We start from the raw sequence: 23,414 nt of genomic DNA, 5'->3' as shown, positions 1-23,414 counted from the left end.
CAGATGTTCAACACAATACCGTCACACTTAGTGTAAAAAAAAAATGAGTATAAAGAAAGACTCAGTTACAATGTAAAAATATAGGGGGATAAATTCGGTCACGCCGCTGTTGCAGCGTTAATCCAGGCGGAGCGGTATTTTTAGCACCTTGAAAAAGTTTGCGCCTCCCGCCCAGAAATTTGTCAGAATCGGTTGAAGAGCTGACGGGCGATAAATCAGCCATTGCACACCAGAGCTGGGGAGCGATAATGAAAATTTGGTCAGTACATGTTGTAGACCCACTGCGCATGCGCAGAACTCCGAATCCGGGAAAAGCCGAGTCTTAAAGGTGCGGCATAGTAATGCGGCCATTAAAGTTTTCAAAATCACTTATTTTCAATCTATACTGTTATGTCTGTCTGCCACTGCAAACTCGGAGGCTCACGCACCGTGCTCTGTAAACGTTGCACTGACTGACCTCCGAGGGAAGCGCTTCCTCATCCCTTTAAGTAGCCACCAGTTAACGACTGCAAGCTTGTACCGACTATTTTTCCAGATATTGCTATTGGGGGGACACTTAATGAGTCGCACACATCGAATTTACCAACCAGGCGCAAGCGTGCGCGTTGCACCAGGAATACATCATGATCAGAGTGATCGTCAGCAGCCAGGCGCTACTGGTTTGCCTCTAATAAATTTTCCGTCTGGGCATTAAAAATTCTAATGCTCGCATTAATGCCCCCTTTGGCCACTAACTGAGGCTATAGACAACCGAAAATCCAGCTCCGAGTCTCTGGGAACAGAAAATACTGTGAACATAATGTCTGCAGCCTGTTAATTGACCTACCCACAACAAAGGCAGGATTCTGATCTCCAACCTCGGTAGCAAACAACCCTTGAAATAATTCACCCAGTGTTTACTTAACATCAGTTAGACTTTATAAAAGAAAAGAAAGACCTGCATTCATATTGCCTCTTTCATGACCACAGGATGTTCCAAAGTGCTTCACAGCCAATGTAGTATTTTTGAAGTGTGGTCGTTGTTGTAATGTAGGGAAATGCAGCAGTCAATTTGCGGACAGCAAGCTCCCACAAACAGTAATGAGATTTATAGTCGTAAAGGAATACACACACTTACATTTTATCAGAAAACTATCACCTGGTATAATGTGAAAGTTGTTAATAACCTCTTCTAAAGCCGTGTTTGCCCCTTTTTCAAAATGACGCTACCTGTGCTCTCCCTGTACTCCGGATAATTTACAGGAGTAGGGCTGGCCAGTCATTGGCCTCGGGGAAACAAATTATTGAACAAACAACACAGTGATGCTGTCATAAGCTTGCATACTATGTGCTTTCTTCATTCTTAAGGGTACAATGGCTTAGTAGGATCTCTGTTCTTAAACTCTGAATTTAGAGTATCAGATTTAATATGAAGCAAATTTTTGTGGCAGTTTGACATTAGCAGACTGTATCCATGTAGTTAAATCAGTTTCATATTCATTCTCTTTTCTCTCTCTGACACAGACATGTACACATACATGTTTATGCACATTTTTATAGGGTCACATTCAAAGTTATTTTTCTTTCTTTATTGACGTATTGTTGGCCAATAACTTATCCATAGAAAATCTGCTAGTTACATAGGATATGCAGCACAGAAATAGGCCATAGGCCCGACCAGTCCATGCCGGAATTTATACTCCATTCGAGCCTCTTCCCAACCTTCCTCATCTAACTCCTCTTAAATGCATCTATACCATTTACCTCAACTATTCCCTGTGGTAGTGAGTTCCACATTGTCATCACTCTCTGAGTAAAGAAGTACATTCTGAATTCCCTATTTGATATTTTGGTGACTATCTTATATTGATGGCTTCTAGTTTTGCTCGTCCTCACAAATGGAAACACTCTTCTGGGTCTACTCTATCAAAACATTTCATAATTTTAAAGACCTCTATTAGGTCACCCCTCTATCTTCTCTTTTCAAGAGTAAAGAGACCCAGCTGTTCATCCATTCCTGATGGGTATAACCTTGCAGTTCTGGTATCATAGTAAATCATTTTTGTACCTACTCCAGTTCCTCTATATCCTTTTTATAATGTGGCGACCAGAACTTTACACAGTACTCCAAATATGGTCTAACCAAAGATCGATACAAGTTTAACATAACTTCTCTACTTTTCAATTCTATCCTCTAGTTGAGGGAAAATATCTTGAACCCTGATTTGGCAAATATGCTAGTGTGCTAAACTTGGTGTCTATTTTTTGTATGCTATTTAAACATAAGAATAGAGCATTAATAGAAATAAAAAGAAAAATGGCAAATGTTGGTATTTTTAAATAAACCCAAAATGCTGGAAATGAAGAGCAGTCAGGACAAATTGGTGCAGTTGGATAAAGGGTCACATCCGAAACATTAACCCGTCTTTTTGTCTTCTAAATGAGGATCAACCTGTTGTGCAATCCCAGCATTTCTTTTTACAGACCAACAATAGATAATGACCCACACAGTGCAAACGGTTCAATGGCTGTACAGCTCTGTTATATATTGACTGCCTAATTGAATGAAAACAGGATAGAAAGTTTATTGCTTATACAGTACATTAGCTGGTAAGTGCTTTAGATCATATGTTTCAGAACTTTTGTATCAAACAGTTGGCCATATTGCATAATGTTGTATACTGTACTTTTTAACCAAATGGAAACAGAACTAATGTTTGCAAAATAGCACATTACAGCATCCACATCTGTGTCTAAAAGTGGCTGGTTGAGTGAGTTTTGATTTTTTTTAAACTTGAATGAATTAATCTTTTACTCATCAAAACTTTGCTGAACATCAATAGTGGAGAAATCCTAAAAAGGAATAAAAATATATCTTTGGTATAGACAAGGATCTCAGAAATTGGAAAGGGAGGGACAGCAGAGAAATTGTAGACAGATTCATTGCAATGATTAGTCGACTACTGCATTATTGTTGTATTATGCGACTACCATCCAGAATGGTAGGCGGCAAACTAGATTGACCTTGGTCATTTTCTTCTAGCAATTCCTATGTTCCTACATTCATAGTTTGACCTGGAGTGAGTTGAGACAGGTTTTGAAAATGTTTTTAAAGGTGAGCAAAAAGTGGAGAATTGGAAGACTTGGGGAGGAAGTTCCAGGGAACAGGGTCAAGGCACTGAATTCCAATGGTGGAACGAATGGAAGGGCACTTAAAAAAGGCCAGAGGTAGAGGACTGAAGGTTGCAGAGAAGAAATGGGGACAAGGCCATGGAGAGATTTTAAGATGATGATTTTACGTTTAATGTATTGGGGGGATGGGATTGTGTTGGGTCAGTGAGAACAGAGTTGATGGGGGGTGGGAGTCAATACGAGACATAATATGGGTTGGCTGTTGCATCTTAATACTCTGTCAAAATGTCTTAAAGTGCTTCATACAATCGGTTATTCTTGAAGTGCAGTAACTTTTTATGTAGGCAAATGCAGCAGCCATTCTTCACCAGCAATATGCCAGAAACAGCAATGAGTTAATTTGTTTTACTGGCGGTGTTTTAGGTAGCAAGGTTGGCCAGGACATCAGGAGAACTCTCTGCTCTTCTTCAAATAGTCCCATGGCATCTGTCTGAATAGAGGAACAGGATGTCAATTAGCTCCTCGCTTAAAGAAAGGCACTTCTAATGATGCATCTCTTCCTTGGTACTACGCTGGAATGTGTCTAAATGATGCTCTTAAGTGCCAGTGTAGGACTTGAACCCACAACCTTCCTGCTCACAAGCTTACTATCTGAACCAAGCTTATTGTTCTCCTAGTGATTTTTAATAAAGTGTATTCCTATACCATTGTGCTCGATGAAAGATTGTACTTGCACCATTACACTTCAGTAACATGGCATCCTTGCACAAAACTCTGAATTCATTACTGCAGACTGCTCCCATTACAACCACTAGTGGCAAACCCGTAATCGCCACAACTTCACCCCAGTGTTATACAACTCAAAATGCTCCATTTAAACATAATCCAAGAAGGGTAAAATCTATACTTGCACTGCTGAATGTTTCTCACAGTTCAAGTGGGCATAATAGGGGTAATTTTCCAAGGACATGCTGATGGCTGGGAACCTCGCCTGGCAGCAGCATGTACTTCAGTAAAATTACCCCACCCCGTGTGAAAGTATTACATGCCCACTAAATGGCTTACTGGAATCCTCATGAAACAACTGCCCAGTAATTTTGTACCCTTTATCATTTCTAATGAAAAATGATGTTTCTTTAGAATTTTAGGCTTCATTTACATGTGGAAGGTTCTGGAACCCTGTTCAAACTAAAACATTCTGCTTTTAAACAGTGTTAGTCAGAAGCAGGTAATATTATGGAGTCTGCAGATCAGGCAAGAAATGTAAGTCTGTCAGGACAACAGTCTTATCGTCTCATTTGAATTATGTTGTAAGATCTTTTACACTTAAATTTTCCTTGTTTTTATAGATAGCAAGGTGGGATAGGATGGAGGGGGAAAAAAGAGTTCACTTGACTCTGCTTGGATGCTGAAGTCCTGATTTTAGATTTGATTGTTGCTACATTATGTTTACAAAGAAGAGAGATCTAATTTAAATGTTTTACCTGTATGCTATTGAAGTGCAATACTGAACTGGTTATCTATTTGAGTCCATTTTTTCCTCAGTTTCTCATTATATTCAGTGCTGTCACATCATCTAATGCAACTTTTTTTCTTGGATGTTGTTTCTCTGCCAGTCAGCGTGCTCTTTAAGTGAGTGCACTACTGATGTGTAAATGAGGTTAGGAGTCTGTGTGCCTGCTACAATCAACCTGATAACATCATAAAATGAGCAACACTGTGCCAGTTGCAGAAATAATTTCAGCGTGCTCATTCATCTTTAGGGATGAAGCGATTTTAAAGTGCCACATGAAATAACCTCAAAATATGAGCTTGGTGCATAGTAAGGATAATTCAGTTTTAAAATATACACTGATGCCTCTCTCCTCTGAGCAATGTGTGCAGAGTAGCATTGACTGGCCATGTGTTGAGCAGTTTAAATGTCTTTGGACATTGCTCTAATAGCCTTACTGATTAATGACCCTAATTTGTTTTCACCAAATTATCAGAGGATGTTATGTGCCGAAAGGATTACAGCAGTGCTGTGTCGAGTGTTCACTGAACACTGAGTCTCCCAATGGTTCTGCAGGTTTCAAGCAACTTATCTACTTCAGGGGCTCATGAGGGACTTCATAAATAAAGCTTTCAGCTCTAGCCCGATGTCTTTTTGTGTAGAAGTCTGTGAGTTTTCTCAGTGCATGACCTTCTGCATGACGAAGTGGATTGATTCTGCTGTTGCTACTGGCAAAATGCTTACCATTAAAGCGGCATATTGGTTGCACTGGTATAAAATTAGCAAAAGATTGCTCTCATAAGTTGCTAGATTTGCAGGTAATAAAACATCAGATTTGTTGGTATTTTAAATTGTCATTTGATGTACAGTATTGTCTACTTTTTAAAATATTTAATCTTGGCATTCTTCTTCACTTCACTTTCATTCATAGTGATGGTCTAGAGTAGATATCAATGTGGGGAACATTAGTGCTGGGGAATGGAACATTCTCTAATTTAGAGTTAGGTACTCCCAAATCAGGTATTGTCCAGTTATATGCAGAATAAAGCTCCCTCTACATGCCTCCAACAGTGTGCCTATTCCCGAACCTCAAAAGATCACCGTTTACGCACCAATGTGGTATTTCTCCATTGGTCTGTTATAAGTGTAAAGTTCCTGTATTCCATTTTAGTTCATTATTTCTTTGTGTGTAAAGCAGTTTATATTTTTGGTGCTTATTTAAAATAAGAGTTTATGAACAAAGGAACACAAGAAAAATGGACTGGAAATTGGATTATGTTCTCAATCCAGCATTGTTTGGGAAAGAGGAAAATGCACATTGCTAAAGATTTCCCATTCAGCTAAATCAGAAAGAAAATGGCACTTAATCACATTAACAATAGGGTATGGCAGTGCAGTGGTTATGTTACTGGACTAATAATCCACAAGCCTGGTTTTATAATCCAGAGAACACACATTCAAATTCCACCATGGCAGTTTTGAGAATTTGAATTCAGTTTAAAAAAAAATGTGAAAATAAAATGCTGGTATCAGTAAAAGTGGCCATGAAGCGATGTAAAAATCCAGCTGGTGCATGGATGTCCTTTCAGGGAATGAAACCTGCCGTTCTTGCTCTGTCTGGCCTACATGTAACTCCAGTCCCACACCAACATTGTTAACTCTTAGCTGCCCTCTGAAGCTGTCTAGAAAGCCGTTCAGTTATATCAAACCGCTCGAAAGAATAATGAGAATAAAACGGGATGAACTACTAGTCCTTTGAATAAGAACATGATGAAGGCACACCCAGCCAAGTCAACCCTGCATGTTCGTCCCTCACTAACATCTGCAGACTGGTGTCAGAGTTGGGAGAACTGTCCCATATACTAGTCAAACAACAGCCTGACATAGTTACACTCAGAGAATCATATCAGTCAGCTAATGTTCCAGACTGGGTGTGTCCTTTCCCAATAAAATGGTCATGTGGAACTTTTGGTTTTAGCAATTGAAAGTTCAATATAGGCTCACCTTCATTTTATTGGAACCAAAAAAGTGCGATGTGCTGGTAATACTGATAGTGTTTACTTATTTAGATTATAATATGCTTTGCTAATTTCAGATTAAATTCACATTCAACTGCAGAATTTTCATTTGGTTTTGGTTCCCAGTCTGGTATTTTTGTGTACATTTTGTAATTTAAAAAAAAATGTCACCATCTTCTTCCACAGGCTTCACAGACACCAATAAAATCTGCAGATCAAAGTAAAGATGAGGAGAGAGCAAAGCCTAAAGAACCAGCTCCAGCTTCAACATGTCTGTTGGAGAATTGGCCCAAAGGAGAAGGGCTTGGCTATGAAGGCATGGGACTGGGCATGGGTCTGAGGGGTGCAATTCGATTACCATCCTTTAAGGTAAGGGAAACACAGCATCGTCACAGGACAAAAGTGTTTTTTTTAAATCAATATCATGAAGATTTTCAATATCAAAATAAAATATTTTTGATACATGAGTTTTCGCTTTAATTTCAATCCTTCAAGAGCATTTTTATAAATTGAAGAAAATACTTTCATGCAACATTGGAAAATAAATTGGACTGATATTTTTAGTAACAACTGCTTAGCAGAGGGGTTTCCCTGGAGAGACTATGTAGACTCTTCAAGATAGCATTGTATTTTTTGTGTGTGTTGTAACTGCTTAAAAAAGCAGTGGTGAAATGGCTCTTTTAGCTTCAAAATATCCAATTAGTCAATTCAACTCATGCCAGAACTGTCACTAAAAAAAACTTTGAATATGCGTGTGCCTTGTTCACTGTTGTCTAATCCAACACTAGGGCGTCAAGTTTCGGGCCGCGCCTAGAACGGCGCAGCCCTGCGTGCCACGCCTGATTTACGCGCTCAAAACCGTGCCTAAAACTTACCTCTGTATTCTCCCTGCTGCTGGAACGTTCCAGGCCCTTAGTACAGCGCAGCACAAGCTGTGGGAGGTGGAGTTAGGTCATGGCGCTGAAAACAGTGCCGGGACCTCTGCATATGCACGCTAGAGTGTGCGCGCATGTGCAGTAGCTTCGGGCCCCCGAGGATGTGTGGAAGGTGTCTGAAGCACGCCGCCCCTAGCCCTGGCTGAATGGGCTCACTGGAGCGGCGAAGATCGGACTGGACCTTCCTCCTCTTCAGCTCCTGCTCCGGCTCCCATCCCCCCGCCCCCATTCAGCTCCCGCCCCCCCCAGCTCCCATTCCCGGTCCGGCTCCCCCACCCCACCGTTCAGCTCTGGCTCTCTCCCGCCCCCCCCCCCCCCCCGCCCCCAGCTCCTGCTCCCGGTCCGGTCCGCTTCGTCGGCGCGGGCGGGCCCCGCCCAAAGTCTTAAGCCAGGCCGACAAGAGGATGCCGGGCGTGTTCAGCCTCCCCCCACCCTCCTTCCCTCTTCTCCCCTCCCTCCTCTCCTCTTTCTCCTCCCGCTCTCCTTCTCCTCTTCCCCCCCCGCTCCTTTCCACCCCCACCCCCCCCTCTCGTCTCCCCCCCTCTCATCTCCCCCCCTCTCGTCTCCCCCCCCCCCTCGTCTCTCCCCCCCTCTCATCTCCCCCCCCCCCTCGTCTCTTCTCCCCCCCCCCTCCCTCTCGTCTCCTCTCCCCCCCCCCCCCGATCCCATCTCCTCTTCCCCCCCCCCCATATCTCTCGCCCCCCCCCCCTCTCGTCTCGTCTCCTCTCCTCTCCCCCCCCTCCCCCACTCTCGTCTCCTCTCCGCCCCCCCCTCTCGTCTCCTCTCCCCCCTCTCCCTCTCGTCTCCTCTCCCCCTCGTCTCCTCTCCCCCTCCCCCCTCCCTCTCATCTCCTCTACCCCCTCTCCCTCTCCTCTCACTCTCTTTTCCCCCCCCCCATCTCCCTCTCTTTCCCCCCCCCCCCTCTCTCCTCTCTCACCCCCTTCCCCCCTCCACCCTCCAAACCCCACCCCTCGCTGTCAGAAACACGGACACTGACAGACAGAGGCAGAGAGAGAGAGACACTGACAGAGACAGAGAGACACTGGGGGGGAGAGGGCCTGTCCCAGCACGCTGTTGGACGGCTCCCGGTGCTGCAGTTGGTGAGTAGAAACTTAATTTTTTTATTTATTGATTTTTTTTAACTTTAAAAAAAAAATATATTTTTTTTTGATTGATTTATTGATTTATTTATCATTTATTATTGATAATGGCTCTTTATTTGTAAAAATGATGTGTTTCATGTTTGTAAACGTCCCTTCCCCTCGCCCCCCCCGCCCCATCTCTCTTCCTTACGCCTGATTTCTAAGTGTAGGCAAGGTTTTTCTGAGCGTACAAAAATCTACACTTACTCCATTCTAAGTTAGTTTGGAGTAAGTTTTCTCTGCCTAAACTTGCAAAACAGGCGTAAGTGGCTGGCTTTGAAAAAAAAATCTGTTCTAAAATGAAACTATTCTAACTCACTAGAACTGGAGCAAACTAAATGCCGAGAATTGCAATTTCTAAGATACTCCATTCTAAACTAGTTGCTCCAAAAAAATAGGAGCAACTCAGGCCGAAACTTGACCCCTAGATTTCCATAAAAATGCTGCCAGATTCCATGGTTGCAAGGTTTCACATTATAGTGTTGTGTTAAATTATTCTCATGGCTCCTTTGACAAGATTGATGGGTTGACCACACCTCAGCCGTTTTTATAGAACATTTAAATCTGCTTTACACTGATGTTGATGGGTGTTTGTGACGTTAATACTCAAATGTATAGACAGCATCAACCCCAGTAAACAAATGCTGATTCGTTTAATGCTGGTTGTCACAAAGACCCAACTTTTTTTTTAAATGGGGTCTTGCTGACGTAAATTAAGTGAACTTGGCAAATTTACAATGGGGTTGGCACTGGCTGCATTAGGCTTGTGCTTTGGGAACCAGCAACAGTGACTTTTGACGGCATTTTTTTATTTCAGCACTGGTGTCAGGAGAGCGATATTATACTACCTTTCCAGGATTTCTCTCAATCCCTAGTCTGAGGAAGAACGTACTTGCTTATTGAGGGAGTGCAGCGAAGGTTCACTAGACTGATTCCAGGGATGGCTGGGCTGTCATATGAGGAGAGATTGGATCAACTGGGCCTTTATTCACTGGAGTTCAGAAGGATGAGAGGGGATCTCATAGAAACATATAAGATTCTGACGGGACTGGACAGGTTAGATGCGGGAAGAATGTTCTCGATGTTGGGGAAGTCCAGAACCAGGGGACATAGTCTTAGGATAAGGGGTAGGCCATTTAGGACTGAGATGAGGAGAAACTTCTTCACTCAGAGAGTTGTTAACCTGTGGAGAGTTGTTGATGCCAGTTCACTAGATATATTCAAGAGGGAGTTAGATATGGCTCTTACGGTGAAGGGGATCAAGGGGTATGGAGAGAAAGCAGGAAAGGGGTACTGAGGGAATGATCAGCCATGATCTTATTGAATGGCGGTGCAGGCTCGAAGGGCCGAATGGCCTACTCCTGTACCTATTTTTCTGTGTTTCTATTGCACATCCACATGGCTTAGTTTTCCATCAGAATGGTTGCCCACAAATCCAATGGCAGCTCTTAAGACGTCGATTAGTTTATTTTCCTATCTACAGCATGCCAGAAAAGAACGGCATGTTTGCTCTGCGCTCCTGTTTTGTGGTGCTTCTCAAGGGAATCTCAACTTCAGCATTTGACTGATAAAGTAAATTAGGTGCTCCAAAGCCCAGCAAAGGAGATGACATTAATGCTATAAACACGTATGAACGCAAAGGATTTTTGCTGCCTGGGGCCGAAGTAGTCATGTGCTCCCGGCACTGATGGGTTGAGTAGCTTAGCCCCCTGCACAGGCCAGCAAGACAATTTTGAACTTGATGGTTAATACTTTCTCCCAGGAACTGGACAAAGTGCAAGGGCCAGAACCACACCATGCACAGTTGTTGCTCTGTTATACTGGCTGCTATGGTTTCTGCTCTGGAATACAAACTGGCTAGTTTCCATAGCACAGAGGTTCTCTAGTATTATCATTACTTAAAGTGGCTTTTGCAATACAGTCTTATTTTAAAGAAAATAATATACACAGATGGCTTCTTTATGGAAAGTGCTTTGTAGAACAGACCCAAAGAACAATTAATGAGATTTGTTGAAGTAAAGCAATGACAGAATAAAATGTCAGAAAAAACACACCTCATGCAGTATATCACCAAGGTCAGTCAGCACTGATCCCATTTTTTTGACCATCCCATCCAAATTCTTATTTTGTAGCACTGCCAATAACAAGAAATATAACAAGAAATAACAACAACATACTGGACAACAAATATGCACAGACTTCCAAGTATGAGCCTGTCTAGGTTTCTGTTGGAAAACAAAAGTCCCTAATCTTTAACAGAATGGCTGTAAGGTTAGACTGTAATTAGATTTAATGATTGTGCTGTTTATACGTGGCACTATCTGAAGATTACGTTAATAAAGTAGTTTGCATGCAGTATGACTGAAGAGTCTGCAGTGGATTCCTATTCAACTGCCATGTTGAATATAAAAGCCAATCGTTAGGCATGTACTTTGGAGCATCCATTCCAACAGAAACCCTGATATTAAACCAGCTTTAAAGCAATAACATTTAGCAGACTCACCCAAGCTGATAAATATTTCAGCAGAAATGTTGCAGTGCAATTTCCTGTAACAACAACTCTTTAAAACCTCTGGGCTAGAAATTCGTTTTTTGGTTATAGCGGCATTTTTTCGCCAAAAATACCGCTTTGACTTCACTACCGCTACGAGGCCTAAAATTCGGGATAAAATGAGCCCAGCGGTAAAAATCGGCGTTGCACGAGGATTCGTGGCGCAAATCGCGAATTTTCTGCAACTTTTCTCCGAGGCCGATACCGCTGCGAGCTGGGCCTAGGGAGGGAGGAAAACAACCCCCAAACATTGCAAAAAAAAAAAAAATCACAAAACATTGACAAGACACTTAACTATCGAATCGCTGCAAAAGAATTAAAAAATAAAAACTTTAACTTACTTTTTTGCAGGTCTTCATACCTACCGCTGTTACAAGGGCTACAATGCAGGTTTTTCCCAGGCGTTTTTTTGGGTCCTAAATACGGGTGCGCTGTCGAAATTTTTTTTGTTGAAAGCACTATTTCGAGTCTTGCACATTGGTGGTCCTCTCCCGAGCGTTACTTAAAAACCAAGAGTGCAAGACTTCTCCGAATTTCCCAATTCGCCGTTTTTTGCCAAAAACGGTGAAATATCATCAAAAAACTGGACGCAAGGTTGGCGAATTTCCAGCCCAGAGAATTCAAACACTCCCAATTATTGTACAAAATGATCAATCTATTGGTGCTCCATTCATACCTTGTATCTGCCAACATTCTTGACTTTCAGCAGTTTCCAATACTTTCTAGTTCCTGTATTAAAGTGCTATCTAAAATATTGCAATATACAATTCCTAAAGATTGTAATCTCTTGCTGTGAAAATTTCCAACGTCTGTAACTATAGTTAGTGTAAACCATCACAGATATACAGATTGCTAACTTATTAAACTTTTTCATAACCTCAAAACCGTGAAACCATATCACAAAAATTAAACTTCCATTTAGAATGTGATCTAGATAACTGAGCTTTTCCTCATCCCATCTCAGGGAAATCTTGCTAAAAATGTTGTTATAATCAGCGAAGTATATCACAATGTAAATGCAGCCAGACAAAGGCTAGAATCCAGCAGTTTTACATTTGGTCTGGAGTTCCGTTCATTCAGGCAGTAATGGTACTTTGTTCTGACAAAGAGTCATCCACCCGAAACGTTAACTCTGTTTCTCTCTCCACAGATGCTGCCTGACCCGCTGAGATTTCCAGCATATTCTGTTTTTATTTCAGATTCCAGCATCTGCAGTATTTTGCTTTTGTACTTTGTTTAGGTGGATTTAAACACTGTTCACATATAAAAGATTTACTCATAATCCCTTAACTCCAAAAGAGAAGCAAACCTCCATGTAAAGAATATTACCATCAATTTCAATTAAGGGCTTTTCAGAATTAACCCTTAAACTGCTTGCCCCTTGGCATGGCCACTGTGAAGTTGAAATAAAGATTAATATTACATAATAAAGATTCTTAAACATTACAAATGGCTTAATTCCTAATAACCATACAGTAAAATAATCACTTAAATATAATTTTAATTCACAACTTTAAAAAAAAAAATAATTCCGGCACTCCAATTGTGTTCACATTCACTCATTTTCTTGCCTCATTTTTTTTAACCGAACATTTTTCCTACCTAATCTATTTTTCTTGTGGCATACTTTTTTCTTCAGAAAATAACTTTAAATTTATATTCCTGTCTCCTGGTTTCCACCATTCATTTTGGAGATTGCAACTTTAAAAATAATATGCATTTTCAATGGCTGGGCGCCAGTTTTAATGGCAATTTTTCCAATCAAAAGCCAAGATATCATAAATGCAATCAGGTTAAAAACACGTCAAATGCAAAAGAGAGTCTGCCAAGCTAGCAGACCCATCGGTGGTCCGTGTAAACCTGACTATAGTACTGCAAGAGTTAATTCTGTTTCTCCATCTATGTAGTCCTGGATTCAATGTCTTAATCAATGTTTTTACCACCATTAAGAGTTTCCACAGAGAAGCATATTAAATATACTTGTGAGGAAGTCTTTTTAACAACAGGCCAGTTTAAATCTGGGACAAATTGTGGAACAACTTGGAACATTATGGGACATCCTGAAATTAAGCTACTGCTGGAGTTTATGATCCGTTCCTGCACAAATAAAATGGTGTCCCACTGATACTGAGGATTTTTTCTCTCTCCTTGACACTTTATTTTGTGGCATTGGCACCATTTAAAAATTTCTGACAAATCAATGTCTGCCACCCCTTAATAGACTACCTGTGGGTACTCCAACACTGCCGCATTCATCCCAACATTTCATAAGGCAAGTGTGAGACAAACCACTTGGTCTTTATTACATTTGAATGGTTAAGGCATGGGGCTGCTGTAGTGCTGTTTACTTAGAACACTTATATAGTGTGTAAACTGTAATAATAAAAGTTGTACTTCCATAGCTGTCATGGCATTAGTTAGCATACAGGCACTGTTTACAGGCTGACTAGAAACTTGAAGATGCCCAGAACAGCTGCTATGCTCTGGCATATTGGCCAGTCTTAACAGCTTGCTCTATGAAATTGAAGTGCTCAAAGTGACTGTTTACAGTGCAGCAGCTCGTAAATGCGGAAGTTATTTTTCTACATTTATATCTTGACACACAGGCAAAAATCCATAGCAGCTCCATGTTTACTGATAGACAGATTCTTTGAAACTAATCATTTACTGAGAATTTCAAGATAGCAGTCATGTTATGTTTCTGTAATAATTTTCAGGTAAAGAGGAAAGAGCCACCTGATTCTGCCTCCTCAGGTGATCAGAAAAGAATTAGACCATCTACTCCACTGGATGATGACGATGAAGGTTTGTGTACATTTAATATATTTAAATACTTGCCCAAACACAATATTTACAATTTTACAAACACAAATTAAACTGCAGTACCGGAACTGCCTTCACACACACATTTTCAGAGCTACTCCTATATAGTCTTCCCTACCTTGCTCCAGCACTGGTTGTAGAGAGCTCATCCATCCTGCCTCTGCACTCTGGAATTCCACTCTTAACTCTTCCATTTTGCTGCTACTTTCCCCACCTTCAAAAACCTTCTCAAAGCTTTTACCCCTTTATGCCTTCACTTACCTTCCCCCGCTTCTCCCCCACTTGCTGCTCAGTGCTATTTCACCCCCTATATCCCACTTGGGTTGTTTCATTATGTAAAAGGCCCTGTATTAGTTAGTTGGTGTGAACTTCATGCAGTTTGTGAATGAAATATTCTGTATGATACATACTGCATAGACACATTTCTGTGTAATCTGCTGTAAATGTTCTCTGGTAATATTTCAGTCATTATGTCACAAAGTAGACTATGTCACAAATGAGCAACTTTTATTATAAAGGCTTTTCTGAAAAGATAGTATATTGGGGAAGATTTATAATACTATGAGGCTGGGCAGTGGCTGTGTGGGTTTATTGCAATGCAGAATACTCATTTCAACTCTTCGTCGCTTGTAACAGAGTCTGAGCGCGACCGAGACGTGTCAGATGTCGCCAGTCACTCTTCTGAATTATCCAAGAGAGACTTGGAGTCAGTCACTGAGAGGCGAAAACCAGCAAAACCATTAAAGCTAGACAGTGAAGGGGAAGAGGAAGAGGAAACTTCTGGGAAGGAGGAAGAAGAATCCTCATCGGAGAAGGAGGACGAGGAAGAACAGGATGAAGAAGAGGTTTCTGAAAAGGCTTCATCGGAAAAGGTTAGTTTGTTCTTCATTGTTTTACATTACAAGTTAACACAGAGGATTCTAGGGTACAAAATCTTGTCCAGGCCAGTCGACTACCATTTTCACTGAACCTTTTGAAGGGTCCACAATATGGTATTCTGTTCTCTAGGGAGTGTCCTGGAACAGAACTGACCATTTTCAAGAGGATAGGTCTGTAAACAGCTTGAAACTGAAGTCCAGTCGAAAAAGACTTAACTCATCTGTAATCAAATGTTCTGTCCATTTGACTGCAACACAGCTAAATAAAATGTATTTCTGCAATGCAATGCCTCTTGCATCCACTTGATGTCTCTAGCATGGCTTGTAATTACTCTGCAGTACAATATACTTCTAGCCCGTTGGCTGATTTTTACAAGCATAGCCTTCAGAGGGCTGAGGTAACCTACTGCGGGCTTGATGGGTGAAGAAAGCAGTTATAGAGTGAAAGGAAAATCTAGAGTGAAAGTATTCTGAGAAACGTTATTAATGAGTGAGTACATAGACTCAGCCAGTTCTGAGATCCATGTCTCTACCATTTCTAATCAGCAACCAGGCACCCAAAAGCAGCTAATCTGCCAATAGAGGTAGTTTTTTATGGGAGTTGTAACTGATTCCAGTTGAGCTTCGGACACCCAAAATGATGAGTTTGCAGAGAGAAGTATTAACTTGTAATTATTTCCAGAAGGTAAGTTTTTAAAAAATTATTTACATTGACAGTGCCCCAACCCCCTCTCCGTTTTCGTCTTTCAGGTATTCTAAAGGTGCCAGCCTTACTGTGTGTAAAGTACACCAATATAAAGACATCAAGAATAATTGTTTGACCTATGCACCATAAATAGATCCCAAAGTTGTGTAGCCATCTGTGTCATAAAACTCCATGTGAATAAAATTATTTTTTGTTCCCAGTGGACTGTTGTACAGTCATTATTTTCTGCCATTGCTCGTTAGTGTTGAATTAATTTTACTGAACATTTTTAGGAGGAAGATGATGAAGCAGATGCTGAGACCAGTGAAAAGGAGGGGCTAGACTCTGAAGGTGAGGCTTTGATCAGGTGACAAACTGGCAGCTGGTGATAGATGACATTTGGATTGTAGTACATAAGTACCTTTAAAATACTGTGAGCTTAGCCTCATGTTAATGCTTCTATGTTGACCTGCACGTCAGAAAAATCAGGATAAGGAAATGCGAGAGAGCCAACTTTTCATTCCAGTGGAGACCTTATAGTTCCTGAATATGCCTAGTTGCAGTGTTGTGAAATTCTAGAAGTATTTTCTCCCACTTTGGGTCTCCGGTGTCATTTGCCATATCACCTATCGAGGGGGCAGCCAGCCAGCCTGCCCATAACCTTCTAATTGGCACTGTTGTCCCACCAGCTAGGAGGTGTGTGACAGAGGTATAGATTTGTGCTCTCTGATTGAGTATTCATTTTCTCTCTTGGTGCTAAAGATATAACGAATTAGAGGTAAAATAACTTCACATTGTGCTGTTTTGCAACACATTGTTAGCAGGCGAGTTATCCCCTGTGTCCTGGCCAATATTTATCCCTCAATTAACATCACTAAAACAGATTGAGCTGAATTTTTGAGAGATTTGCGACTGGGCTTTTGGCACAATTTGACCCTCCGTTGCAAAAGCCCATGCGATATCCTCAGGTACCTGTTTGCAGTGGCGATGGGAAGTACCGGCGGGGCGCACTGCATCAGACGTGTAACGGCGTGGATTGCGTTACTGTCCGAGTTTCGGCACACTCCCGACCCCTATGCCACGCCCAGAACAGTGACAGGTAAAACCTGTTGGTGCAACCCTGCCAGCAGCGGTAAGTTAGAGCACCCACAAAAAAGGTAAGTTAAAGTTTTTCTTAATTTTTTTTGCAGCGATTAGTTAGTTAAGGGTCTTGGTAATGTTTTTGGAATGATTTTTGATTTCCCCCCCCTCCCCCCGCTCTCCCAAGGCCCCTCTCGCAGCGCAAACGACCCCACACTAAAGTTGGTGAAACTTGCGTTTTGCGCCGCGAATAATTGTGCAATGGACCCCAAAGGCCGAGCGTCAGCCTAAAATTGGTAGCGGTGCGAAAACGGTAATTTTCACGTATCGCTACCGTTTTCACCCCAAAACCCGAAAATATAGCCCATTATCTGGTCATTATCACAATGCTGTTTGTGGGAGCTTGCTATGTGCAAATTGGTTGCTGCATTTCCTACATTACAATAGTGACTACACTTCAAAAGTATCTAATTGGCTGTAAAGTGTTTTGGCCGTCCTGAGGTCGTGAAAGTCGCTATTTTTTCTTTATATTATTGCATTGTGCCTTTTATTTCCCTCCTGATTTACATGATTTGATGCTGCAAATAACATATTGAAATTCTTATGTTTGCAGATGAAGCGATCAGTGTTACCTCATCCAAAGTGGAAGTGGAATATTCAGATGACAGTGATGAATCCTCAGAATATGAATCTAGCTCCGAGGAGGATGAGGAGGAGGAGGAAGAAGAGAAGGAAAAAGAGCCACTATTAAGAGGGGCTGCGGTAGAGGCAGAAGAAGCTGCCCATGAAGAGGCAGAGATAGTCGATGTCCTGAATGATAATATTACAGATGAAGCTCCAGCAGAAAAAGAGCCAGACTTAAAATCTGCTCCATCACCAGAAGGAGCTCCAGGTAGAGATAACTGCATACTTAATACCCTGTTACAATTAGGAATCAAACTCTGCAATATTTTTGCAAATCCAATTGTTGCAAAACTTTAATTGTCAATCCTCAGATGTTATCAATGTTATTACAAAACATTAGAAGTGTCCCCTCAGTAATATACTGTGGCAACACTTTCATTCTTATCACTGGGACAGCTGTTTAAAGGATTGCTCTGTAGTGTATCCTGGTGGTGCGACATGCTTGTATTGAGTGGTTGAACATGGACAGATTCCTGCCCATGATTCTACATACAATCCCCACTGTGCCATCATATGAGTATGCCAGGTAGAGACCAAATGCTTCCCCACAGATAGAAGAGGAAATCAATTGAGAGATTCACCCCAAGCTATTACTATGCACCTCCTATCATCTTGTTCGGAGTGGCACAAGCAGAGGTTGCATGCCTGCCCACTTGGACAGATCTGATGCATGGCATTGGAAGACCACAGAAAGGAACAAATCCCTTCATTTTAAAACCAGGTTTTATTGCATGAACATAGAGTTAAACTCAATTTAAATTGTACATGAGCAAAATTTCCCTTGCAACTTGGATAAATATGTATAATCAAAACTGTTGATAGTTTAAAATCAAGCTTCCTTGATGATTTAAGGATCTTGAGCTGTACAGGCTATTAAGGTCCCAGGTTCAACCGCCGCTACACTATGTTAGCTGACCTCAGCCAGGACAGCAGCATGCACACAATTAGCTGTAGTGCCTCTGGGCTATGGAACAGAAAATTTCTGAGTTCCCAATCCCTGATCGCTCTTCAGCCACCCTTGCTGGAAGAATGTTGGGTGAAGACTGGATTGAACTGATCACTGTGAAGAATCATATCCCAGCAAGATCATCAGTCTATTCAGGAAAGCTATTAAAATATTTACAGGATCCTGGGTTTTATAAATAGAGGCATAAAATACAAAAGCAAGGAAGTTATGCTAAGTCTTTATAAATCACTGGTTAGACCTCAGCTAGAGTATTGTTTCTAATACTCTGGGCACCACACTTTAGAAAGGACATCAAAGCATTGGAGAGGGTGCAGAGGAGATTTACTAGAATGATACCGGGGATGAGAGGTTTCAGTTACCTGGAAAGATTGCAATGCTGCTCATTAAGTACTGAAAATGAGTATGAAATAAAAGAGAAAGTGGTGGTACTTTTGTCAAATTTAAATTTGTCGGTTAATTGAATTAGTGTTCTAGGGATGTACTCAATGCTATCTTTAATGATTAGATATAAATTTATGGCTTAATAAAATTATTCCAAAATGGTTATTTTGAACTGATAGAGTCTTTAAAATGAGGAAGGGGTTCGATACGGTAGACATAAAGAAGATGTTTCCACTTTTAGGGGACTCAAAAACTAGGGGCCATAAATATAAGATAGTTACTAATATTGTGTCCAATAGGAATTCAGGAGAAACTTCTTTACCCAAAGAGTGGTGAGAATGTGGAACTCGCTACCACAAGAAGTAGTTGGGGCAAATAGCATAGATGCATTTACGGGGAAGCTAGATAAACACATGAGGGAGAAAAGAATAGAAGGGTATCCTGATAGCATTAGATGAAGAGGGGTGGGAGGAAGCTCGTGTGGAGCATAAACGCTGGCATCGACCAGTTGGGCCGAATGGCCTGTTTCTGTGCTGTAGACCTGATGATGTAACTGGAGAAGCTGGAATTGTTCAACATAGAGCAGAGCAAGTTAAGGGGAGATTTAATAGAGGTGCTCAAAATTACGAGGGGTTTTGATAGCATAGACAGGGAGAAACTGTTTCCATGGGCAGGAGGGTCGGTAACCAGAGGACACAGATTTAAAATAATTGGGGAAAAAAAGCAAGCAAGGAGATGAGGATTATTTTTGACCCAGCGAGTTGTTACGATTTGGAATACATTGCCTGAGAAGGGTGGTGGAAACCGATTCAATAGTAACTTTCAGAAGGGAATTGGATCTCTACTTAAAAAGGAAAAATATGCAGGGGTATGGGAAAGAGCAAGGGAGTGGGGCTAATTGGTAGCTCTTTCAGAGAGCCAGCACAGGCACGAATGGCCGCCTTCTGTGCTGTATGATTCTGTGATAGGAGGGAGAATTGAAGAGAGGTTATATTTCTTGGGAATGTCCCAAATCCATAGGCAGTTTTGTTAAGTTTTTTATTTGAGTGTTGCATTGACCTTTCTTGCAGAAGAAGAGCCTGAGCCAGAAATTGAATTGGAACCTGAAATAGTTGAGTCTCAAAAGGTAGACACTGCCGACGATGTTGGAACTCTCAGGCCACCCACTCCAACAGGAGCCTTTGCTGTTCTGTCCGTTATTAAAGGCAGCGTTCTCAACAAGTCTGATGACAGTGATGCAGAAATGCGTAATAAAATGAAGTTCACCTCACCGACAGCAGATGAGGATGATGGTCTTCCACGCACACCTGGCAGAGAAATCTTAATCCATTCTGACACTGACACTTCCATGTCATCCCTTGCAAAACCATCTATGTCTATACCAGCAATTCCTCCAATACCAGGCAGACAGGAGGTTCCTGTAGTCATTAGATCGCCCAAACCTGAACATCCAGTTTTGGTGAAAACAGCTTCTGAAGATGGTCCACCAAGAACTCCTGGGCGTGATTTTCTGGCTGATTCTGTGAAAGGTCTTACAACATCCCTGAGCACTGAGACAATTCCGCAGACACCAGGAAGTGAAGGACCATTAACAGGGAACAGCTTGACTCCGAGTTCACCTCATATTCCTGGCAGTCCATTTACATATCCATCTCAGTCACCTGGTGTCAATTCTGGAGTTCCTCGCACTCCAGGCAGAGATTTTAACTTTTCTGCTGCTACCCCTGACACTGCTGTATCTCCATTATTGGCATCCAAAAAACCTTCACTGGACAGAGAAGGAGAAAATCTAATGCATAAGGAGCCTTCCCCATTGCTAAGCGTGAATAGCTTGCTACAATCCTCCCTTCCTCTGCCTGTCACATTTATTACTCCTCCTAATTTCCCAATGGACCTTGGGTTATCGCCCAATTCTGCTTCAAGTCCATTGATAACACTCACAACAGTGCCAAATAACAGAGAAAAATTGGAAGAGGAAAACAAACCAGAAACTAAATCAGCATTAATCATTTCAGAACCAGCACCTTCTTTACCTCTCAGCAGTGTTCCAAACCAAAAGATCCCACATCATAAGACCAGCTATGCAAAAGAAAAACAGGTGTGTCAACCACCAGTCCCCACTTTTGATTCACAATTAAAAGAGGAACCAACGGTTAAAGTTGCCAATAAGCTGGAGCCTCTTCTGCAGGCCAACGCAGTTGAAGCTGATGTTACTAAAGAACTCTGTAGTCAGCGTGGTGATGATCAGTTTGGTGTGAAAGACCCAGCAGCTGTTACATTAGACTTTAGGGAAGATGTCTACTTACAGAAGGTCAAACCTTCTTCGGAGGAAAGTGCTGTAAATAACACCGAAACGGCTTGTGACTGTAGAAGCGAAAAGCAACTAAAAGACTCTGACAGGTTGGCTTTGAAAGAACTGCAGATGAAGATCAAAATTGAAGATGAGGAGGATGAATATGAAGATGATGAAGATGATAAACAAGAAAAAGCTAAATTTAGAGAACGATGGACTCGAAGGCATAGGAAAAAACATGAGGAAGAGAGGTATGATGATATTCTATCATCTGAATCTTCACCACCTAGGTCACTATTTAAACCTCGCTCTGAATTTGAGGAGATGACCATTTTGTATGACATATGGAATGAAGGAATGGATGAGGAAGATATTAAATTCATGAAGATTACCTATGATAGAATGCTTCTGCAGGACAATTGCATGGACTGTCTGAATGACACACTTTGGGTCCATCATCCTTATATCCTTTGCGATTATGATGCTCATTATGTGCCATCTATGCCAAAACAACTTTTCTTGAACATGGTCACTTCTTTTGTCTTTTTGAGACAAGAGAACTGTAAGGTACATTACAGGTCATTGTCAATTATGTCTGATGCTTAACTTTCTTTGTGCTAGTGATAAATGGGAGAGTTAATTAATGGAAAATAATTCAGCATTATAATTCTTTCTCTTCTACAGATTCTTTAGTTAGTTAAGAACATAAGAAATAGGAGCAGTAGTAGGCCATACACCCCTTCGAGCCTGCTTTTAAAAGAACAGGAAACTTCCAATTATTTATTCCTATACACAGTAGTGCCTCACAATATCCCATGTTGATTAGCTTTTCCAATGCGCACACGCACATTAGGCCACACATTTATGCTTGTACAACATTGAGCAAGTGGGAAAAATTCAGAGTGCATGTGGAATTTGAAGTAGAAACGTTAACCCGGCCTCCAATGGACGATTTGAAAAATGCACTTTCTAATGTGGGACTGAGCCATTTATACCAAGAATATCCCACGTTTGATCCCTGGTCTATACTGAATTGGCTGCTGTACAGCCCATCCCATAGTTAGTCTCAACTACTCTAAACTAGCAAAGAAAAAAAATCAGCCAGAAATCCCACTGACTGGAAGAGACAAAATAAGTGGAGAAAATTGAAAAGGGCCGCATCAATTTGTTAAACTGTTAAACATTGGATATTCTGAGGCATTTATGGTGTGTACAGGAGTAAATAATTTCTGAGATTCTTGTTCCATTTCAAAATAAATAATTTGTCTGTTCTCTCCACAGATACTGCCTGACCTGAGTGTTTCTAGCATTTTCTGTTTTTGTTTCCGATTTACAGTTTTTGCATTTCACCAGTCTTCATTAATGCTCCCTTCTTTTTGCTGCATTACAAATAAACCTTTGCAAAGCAGAAACTGGCCATTGTAAATATTGGACCATTTTGGCAGTGTTTAATGCTACAGCAGCACAATATGAAATTCTTTATACTTTTTGCAATAGCTGTGCACTTAATGGCCCCAAGTTTCCACATGATTTGCTCCTGATTTTTAGGAGCAACTGGTGGAGAACGGAGTATCTTAGAAATCGCAATTCTCCACATTTAAGTTTTCTGCAGTTCTAGTCAGGTAGAACAGTTTCACTTTTGAACAGAATTTTTTTTTTCAAAAGGGGGCGTGTCCGGCCACTGACGCCTGATTTGAAAGTTTCCACATTGAAAACGTACTCCAAACTAACTTAGAATGGAGCAAGTGAAGATTTTTGTAGGCTTGAAAAAACCTTGTCTACACATTAAAAAATCAGGCGCAGGTTACAAATTAGGCGTCCGGAACGAGGTGGGGGGGGAGGGGGCGGGAAGGGAAGTCATTACATTCGACAATAAATCCTTAGTTATACTTATACAAATATTATACAAATAAATCCAACCTGAATAAAAATTTATAAGCAAAGAATAGATTAAATAAATCATGTTCCTACCTGTGTGAAAGTGCTTCAGGCAGGCCTTTCAGGCAGCGGTTTGCCGTCGGGACCGACCGATGGCAGGGGGAGGGAGAAAGCTGCAAGAAGCCTGAGTGCTTCAGGCAGCCGTTTGCCGTCGGGCCCGATGGACGACAGGGGGAGAAAACTGCAAGAAGCCTCAGTGCTCATCATGGAAGGGCAATGTGGTTTTATTAAAAAATTTTAAAAATTGAACAGCTACAAAAAATTTGAATAGTCTCAAACAAGTGCATGTGTCCCGTTTATCACAGTCTATCTTTAATTACAGAATGCATTCCCTCACACACAGAAATATCAAGAAAATTAAAATGCAAGCCTTTGCAAGGGTTCAGTAAACAAATTTTCACTTTTTCTGCAGCACTTTTTAAAATGGCCGAGTGCC

The 23,414-nt window shown here is 41.3% G+C and overlaps 1 protein-coding gene across 1 annotated transcript in view; it reads left to right on the top strand.

The window, feature by feature from the left end:
• Nucleotides 1–23,414, top strand: part of setd1ba (SET domain containing 1B, histone lysine methyltransferase a) — a 165,972-nt gene that overhangs the window by 124,431 nt on the left and 18,127 nt on the right. Inside the window, exons 8-13 of the mRNA XM_070887813.1 lie at nt 6,808–6,990; nt 13,967–14,054; nt 14,709–14,944; nt 15,929–15,986; nt 17,329–17,607; nt 19,818–21,503. Coding sequence (XP_070743914.1) covers nt 6,808–6,990; nt 13,967–14,054; nt 14,709–14,944; nt 15,929–15,986; nt 17,329–17,607; nt 19,818–21,503 — 2,530 coding nt within the window. The remainder of the gene's footprint in view (nt 1–6,807; nt 6,991–13,966; nt 14,055–14,708; nt 14,945–15,928; nt 15,987–17,328; nt 17,608–19,817; nt 21,504–23,414) is intronic.

The sequence above is a fragment of the Pristiophorus japonicus genome, chromosome 8 (genome assembly GCF_044704955.1).
Source record: "Pristiophorus japonicus isolate sPriJap1 chromosome 8, sPriJap1.hap1, whole genome shotgun sequence".
NCBI lineage: Eukaryota > Metazoa > Chordata > Chondrichthyes > Pristiophoridae > Pristiophorus > Pristiophorus japonicus.
The sequence above is the reverse complement of the archived record's forward strand: the minus strand, read 5'-3'. Positions and strand labels throughout refer to the sequence as shown.